This window comes from Penaeus japonicus, unplaced genomic scaffold, assembly GCF_977035675.1.
Source record: "Penaeus japonicus unplaced genomic scaffold, GWHDUDI00000001_assembly GWHDUDI00000029, whole genome shotgun sequence".
NCBI classification, from domain to species: domain Eukaryota; kingdom Metazoa; phylum Arthropoda; class Malacostraca; order Decapoda; family Penaeidae; genus Penaeus; species Penaeus japonicus.
The window spans coordinates 29,995,783-30,003,282 of NW_028234431.1; the positions used below are offsets into that span (position 1 = coordinate 29,995,783).

Consider the following 7,500-nt stretch of genomic DNA (forward strand, 5'->3'; position numbering starts at 1 on the left):
AAGTAGTTTTCCTCATTATATAAGAGTTTATCAGAGTGGAAACTGGAAAAAGGGAATCATCAAAGAGCCATATTTGGTCCAAACGCTACATAAATATCTGGCAATACAGCCATTTTCTTCTCAATCTCTAAGACATGCATGAGTTTCAACAATATGGCCTACATCTCCCTTATAACTGGATTCATATACCAAGAGCTTAAGATTTCTGATCTTTGCTCTTAGAAGTGTAGTGCGTGACAATAGGTTGCAGCCTTGGTTCTACTTTGTCATCTGTGAAAAATTAGTCAACATACCTTAGGTACAATTTCAGTATCTTCATGAAGAAATATAACTCCACAAAGAAAAGAGTTGTTACTATATATTATATCTTAACAACTACCTCAAGGTTGTGCTTGTTATCATGCTCTAGAGCAACTAACAAACTACAATATCTGGTTATTTTGAATCAACTACAAATATATCACAAAATTATCACCATTACAAGGAGGGATGAAGGTCCATGCAGGGCCACTACCTTATGATGAATAATATTATTAGAGAGAACCACCAAAATGATTCTTATAATTGAAAAATTTGGGAATGTCAATCAAATATGATATCAATAATCATAATCTAAAAGTTTTGTAGAATGACTCCACTATTTGATAAAGCTTAAACTGATAAGAAAAATTGCTTTATTCAATATATAAGAATTAAGGGGTTATATGCCTATCAACCTGCATATTTGTCACAGTGTATATAATCTTCATAACCATATCATTCAGTACATTCACAGTCAACATGCTCAGACTAATGTCTCACAAATTTCTAGGACAAATCTGATTTATACTAGATTAGGGTTTGATTTCTTTTCATAGTTATTATTATAATTTTTTTTTTTTTTTGCAGCCTAGGCACACAAGCTCCAAAAATTCAGGCACACAGACCATATATGGCAGGACAGTTGGAAGATAGGATAAGGGTAACCTATCAGACTAAAGGCTGGTTGGGTAATCAATCACACTAGACTTTAATCTTCTCAGTTCTGTTCATATCCTTTCAAAGTCAAACATGCGTAATTGCAATGTGCTATTTCATCATCATATCTCTAAAATAGCAGAAGTAACTTGTATATGATTTTAGTGAACATGACCAGAAAATATACATTCAATAACAAATGTTTTCTATCTCTCAAATAACTTCTGATATTCAACAACTTATATTGAACTATACATGAAAGAACCTATAGCCAGTTCAATCTTGATCAGAAATGGGATGACATGCTCACTCAATAACCAACATACGCAAATAGACATAAACAACCTGTCTGTTACTTAAGCCGTATCAAACTTGAACTGAATGGTACGAAAACTATCAAAACTTCATGTTGCAAATACTGACTTAAAAAAAGAAAAGAAAAGAAAAAAAAAAAAAAACCTGTTACAACCATAAAGACACATCTCATCGACGATACTAATACTATGATCACATGTTGATCACTGCATATTTGCTATCTTTATGTACTGTACCTAATTAAGCAGATCTCTCTCACATTCTTATACAAGCGTGGTAATACAGCCTCACCTGGAAATTAAATTGAAACAGTTTCAGTAAATAGTAGAAATATGGCACACTATTATGCTATGATGGACTATGTTTCTTGTTCATCATAATATGAAAAATTACTAAAAAATATGTAAATATGAGATTGGAACAGCTTATCTTAATTATGCAACAGCTATTTTTCATCACTCAGTTTACAAATAAAGTTAAAATCAAATAAAGAAGGGCAGGTATTATAGCATAATATTTAGAAGAAAGAGAAAACAAATAAGTAGAAGGCACAGAAGAAGAGGAGGCAGAAGATAGAAAAGGAAAAGAAAAAGACAAAGAAGAAAAAGATGACAAAGAAAATGTGAAGACAAATAAAATAAAGAAGTGAAAGAGGAGAAAGGAGAAAACCATAAAATAAGGATTTTAAACTTATATTACTTATACTTACACATTACTGCCATTCCTGCTTGCCGCTATACATTCTCTCCACATTATCACGTAACAATTTGACTTGGTCAGGCCTTAGACTCGCAATAGTGACCTGTTTCCGGAGGAACTCATTCACCATTTCCTTGGACAGGCCAAAGGCATGCATATTGCAGGTGAAGGTTCTGAAATGTATTTGGAAGTTAGGTCATTTTGAAATGTATTTGGAAGTTAGGTCATTTTGAAAAGTATTTGGAAGTTAGGTCATTTTGAAATGTATTTGGAAGTTAGGTCATTTTGAAACGTATTTGGAAGTTGGGTCATTTTGAAATGTATTTGGAAGTTAGGTAATTTTGAAACGTATTTGGAAGTTAGGTCATTTTGAAACGTATTTGGAAGTTGGGTCATTTTGAAATGTATTTGGAAGTTAGGTCATTTTGAAACATATTTGGAAGTTGGGTAATTTTGAAATGTATTTGGAAGTTAGGTAATTTTGAAAAGTATTTGGAAGTTAGGTCATTTTGAAACGTATTTGGAAGTTAGGTCATTTTGAAACGTATTTGGAAGTTAGGTCATTTTGAAATGTATTTAGAAGTTAGGTCATTTTGAAATGTATTTGGAAGTTAGGTCATTTTGAAACGTATTTGGAAGTTAGGTCATTTTGAAATGTATTTAGAAGTAAGGTCTGTTTCATAAAGGCTTAAAATATGTCCTGTCCTCTATGTTGAGCAGACAACTCATTTTGTGGAATAATAAAATTTTTGAGGATAACAAAAAGCTTTATAACATATACTGAGCTTTCTAAATCTCCTAACTTGCTGTGCTCTTCATATGTATCTATGTTCACATGTGTTTTTTAGGGAAACCATATGTTTGTAATGCTCTAAATCAAACATAACACTTGTGCCACAATTTATTTGCTACAGCCCGTTTTTCCTGATTTGTCTACTAATATTGTAAGCTCTGGTTATATGTGGCAACTGCACGTTACTGCCACGTGACTGGCTGAAAATTAACAAGTCTGATATCGTTAGTTATTTGCAAAAAATATTCAATCTATTAATTCAAAAATATATTTGAAATAGTAGATGTGCAAAGAACCCTTATTCATTTACATAAAAATCCCAAACATGCCTATTTGCATCGATAATATGCACTGCAACTACACAAAAAACATCCTTGTACCAAAGACTCTAGCATGAACACACACAAAGGAATAATCATTCTTTTTCTTATTTCAAGCATACAAAAAGATATATGGCAGTGTAAGTGCAAATAAAAGAGATTTTGATAATATACTGCATATAAATTACATAGATAGCATTCAAATAACATTCATCTCATCAGCACAGTTAACATTTTAGATTTGTAAATGAGAGAAATAATAATTATTCAAAGCTTGCTGTCCGTTTGTGTGCATTCAGACCCACATCCATATCCTCGTCCACACCCATGCAGTGATGTGCGTGGATGTGTGTGTGTGATCTGATTACATATGTTCAAAAATACTATAATAACATGTACATGCTTACCCCAGCTGACCAAAAGTAATGTTTTCCTGATAGTGAAGCTCATCTGTAACTGCCTGCAACCTATTACTCTCCACTTCCTCTCGGGTCACAACCGGCCGCAGAGAACGCTCACACTGGAGGGCATCAAAGAAGGCAGCATTCCAGAATCGTAGAGATCGCCAGATAGGTTGTTGTCGTAGATAGGTGTAGAGGAACTCTTTGGTTCTATTTTGGCCACCAGGTGTTGTGGCTGTGAACATTACAAGCAATTATGAGTTTCTGGTAATCTATTCTTACAATAAAGCTTATTGTAGTAAATCAATTACTTCTAATTTCATAATCTAACCATCTTTCTCCTGCCAAGTGCTACAGATGTTAGTGATATTTAGCTTAGTTTTATTATACCTGGATTCAAATGATATAACAACATAAAGGCAATACTTCTGAATTTTTAATCTGTTACACATGAATGCAAAAGTAACAAATATAGTGCTTGAACTGCATGGCATTTGAGTCCAGGAATGATAGCAACCCTTGGATGACAGTAACACATACAGAGACATGCTGTATTACATATCTAATTGAGAATATCAATTTGCGAAAGTACATCCTACTTACTCTCATGGTAGTATGTAAAGCACATGTTCATGAGGCTCTTAGCTGGTGAGAAGTCTTCAGCTTCACAGCACTCAAACAACATAACAGAAAAATGCTGCACAAGAGAGAAGAAAGAGGCCTCGGTGACACACTTGCAGCAGCGCTTTGCGTTGATACATCTAGCAAACCAAAGGCGCCCTTGTTCAGTCTGGGAAAGAGAGGTGCAATAATACAATTCTGGTATATGCAAGAATCATTACGAGCTTTGATCTGATTTCCAATTAATATTATTGTCTATACATTACTGCCTGTACTGATGATTCAATTCAAATATATAAATACACAGAACAAATCTACAGAATCTGCATTTAACCCATTCACGCCGGGGCCTTTCCGGCTTTGCGCGGTCGCAATACCAGGGTTCTCGAACGCATAAGCCTAACGCCTTGAGATTCTCGGGTGCACAAGCCGCGAGCCTGGGTTGCCCGCTCGCTCTACCCGAGCGTGCGGCTTCCCCTCATAGCGCGTCCAGGGCGTCTGACGCGAAAACCACAATACGTGCTATCACGTCACCCAGCGTGAATGGGTTAAATGAAACAATGAAAGCTTAGAGATGAAAAAATAGTTAGGTAGTCACAGAGGTAGACTAGATAATGCACACTTGCAATAAAGAAAAATTGGTACTAAAATATGGGAAAGTGCAAATAGTTAAAATCAATCTTTGAATTACAAAAAAAAAAAAAAAAAAAAAAAAAAAAAAATAAATTCAATTATTTTTTTCCCTCATATCCTTTTCTCCAAATACTTCCATTTAACACTGCTTAAGTTTCAGTTCAAATAATCATTACTTAACAAAACATGTATAGGGCACTTTATAAATAATCTCAAAACAAATAAATGCAAACATCCCTGACATTGGACAATGAATAACAAAACATACAAAATGGAAAGTTTTCTTGAGGGATTCCTTCAGAAGAAAAAGAAGAAGAAGAAGAAGAAGAAGAAAGAAAGATGACCTAAATTCTTCAATACAACTTCTGATTTGGTAACTATACATATTCTTCCGAAAAGAGTCATGAAGTGAATCAACATAGCACAGGGTTAAGATCCATAGGGGGACATGATACTTCCAAAATGCCTTACCTGTGCTAGTTCCCCAAATCGTGCCTTCTTGTCTACGTCAATAACATGGGGCATTTTGAACACTTCCTCGACGAATTTCCTCATAAATTCCTTTGGTTCATTGACATCGTCTGCTTGGCTATCGTACGAGAGACTGGAAGCCCACGACTGTAAGGATGTCTGCGAACCTGTTTAATAGATCATACATTTAATAGCAAGAACAGTAAAATAATAATAATAACAATAATAAAAATCAAATTTGAGATTTCATGGAACTACTAATCTTAATATAAATAGGAATGCTGAAACTATTCCTGGAGTGAAAAGGACCACTAATATTTGAAAAATAAATCTTTGATAAAAAATATAGATGATAAAAGAACAAAAGACTGTTGCATAAAAATCACAGTGTGTTCTTCCATAATATCAACTGCATGTTCCTCAATGCATTATGAGCTTTCCAAAACATTCCAAGATCTTTCTAAATCAGGGAAAAAAGAGAGAGAACAAAGAAATAGCATAGAAATATAAGAGAAATGAGAAGAGAAATAACAAGTGCAATGACTCAAATAAACCTGTGTGGAACATTCACTCTAAATGCTCACCAATGTGGTAAACAAGATTTCCATAGTTAACTATATGTCAGAACTATGACTGAAAAAATTTTAATCTGTGATTACTCGTCTATATCACAATTTTTACTAATTCTCAAGGCTATTATATATTTTATCCATACATGATTATCCACTGCTACCATTGAGCTTTATGTGGCAAATGTAATTTTATTTACATTGTGATGAAACTGTTTCTTTAGATTCAAAACATTCAACTAATGATTACCTTGCAAAAATCTGCTTTATATCTAATCAGCTGCATACTGTTGGCACTAAGAAAAAGGCACTGTTGGCACTGGTCACAAAATATAATGGTAGTGCCAACAGTGGTACTAAAAAAGTACCAGTGGTAGTCCCAGTAATACTGCTAACCTTTGCAAAAACTAATCTGGTTTTAAGCATGATGGAAAGTCACACCTAATGTAAAAAGATGGTGTGCAGAAACAGGAGACATAAGCAATCTCTTTAAACTTTACAAAACCATTAGCCTAATACTGCAGAACACTTATCATATTCACTATTTCTAAATCAATGGGAAATTTCAGTACCTAATAATAAATTCAATATAATTCTATTGATTTCCCAGCACTTGTTATAAAAACAAGAAGCAGATGGAAACTATTATATCAAAGACAGTAGAAAATGAGAAAAGGAAAAAGTATAGCACTTTCACTAGATTACTTAAAGCAAAGCCTTTATATATATATATTATATATATAATATAATACATATATATATAAATATATATGCATATATATATAATATATAAATATATATGCACATATATATAATATATAAAAATATAAATATATAAATATATAAATATATATATATATATATATATATATATATATATATATATATATATATATATATATTTATATGTATACATATAAAAAAAAATATATATATATATATATATATATATATATGTATATATATATAATATATATATATATATATATATATATATATAATATATATATATATATATATATAAATATTTTCTTCTAAGAAAAATTATTGATGCATTGTACTTATCACTCTGTACAAGTCCAGCATCACAGTAATACAGAATAAAGGTTAAAAGCAGAATGTGGCCTGCAATATGCAAATTGACAGAAGAATCATTCATAGTTTTCATATACAAACTGTATGTATATAGTGTATGTATATATCTTAAAACTCACAATGCAACAAACAGATCCAAACTCCCCTATCATCTTTTTCGATAACAAATTTCTTTGAATATGAAATAGGCAAATTACATCATGCAATACTTTCTAACCAAAAAATAAAAAAAAAACTTGGTTGCTCCTGCACAGTGACTTCCTTAAACTGAAGTACAACCTAAGTAGTCTCAAACCTAACTAATTCTAGCCTTTTCTATGCATTACCTATTCATATTCCTTTATTTTCTCTAAGCGTGATGCAAAGTGGAGCAAGTAATAAAATAGAATGAATAAAAAGTACCACACCAATCCTGCACTAATAAGTCATCAGCAATTTACACATGTAAAAAAGAGAATTTGAGGAAATATCAGTCATCAACGTATTGCAAATACTGAAGCTATAACTATGATGTAATTTATAAACTGCAAATATTATGTTTCTTGGAAAAGAGAATAGGTGAGTTCCAGCAATGGAGAATGAATATTAAGATGTTACAATTGACCTTTTCAAAAAGATTTCCCTAT

At 32.3% G+C, this 7,500-nt stretch overlaps 1 protein-coding gene across 4 annotated transcripts in view; it reads right to left on the reverse strand.

The window, feature by feature from the left end:
* The window catches only part of LOC122256658 (uncharacterized protein KIAA0513), a 35,476-nt gene that overhangs the window by 977 nt on the left and 26,999 nt on the right, over positions 1–7,500 (reverse strand). For 3 of the 4 annotated variants that reach the window (XM_043021490.2, XM_043021496.2, XM_043021507.2), the window contains exons 7-11: positions 5,211–5,377; positions 4,089–4,275; positions 3,492–3,720; positions 1,982–2,144; positions 1–1,563 (exon numbers count right to left, since the gene is read on the reverse strand). The exon at positions 1–1,563 is cut by the window's left edge and continues 977 nt beyond it. In XM_043021490.2, coding sequence (XP_042877424.2) covers positions 1,985–2,144; positions 3,492–3,720; positions 4,089–4,275; positions 5,211–5,377 — 743 coding nt within the window. In that variant the 3' untranslated portion in view covers positions 1–1,563; positions 1,982–1,984. The remainder of the gene's footprint in view (positions 1,564–1,981; positions 2,145–3,491; positions 3,721–4,088; positions 4,276–5,210; positions 5,378–7,500) is intronic. The other variant, XM_086554192.1, reaches the window with a different exon arrangement.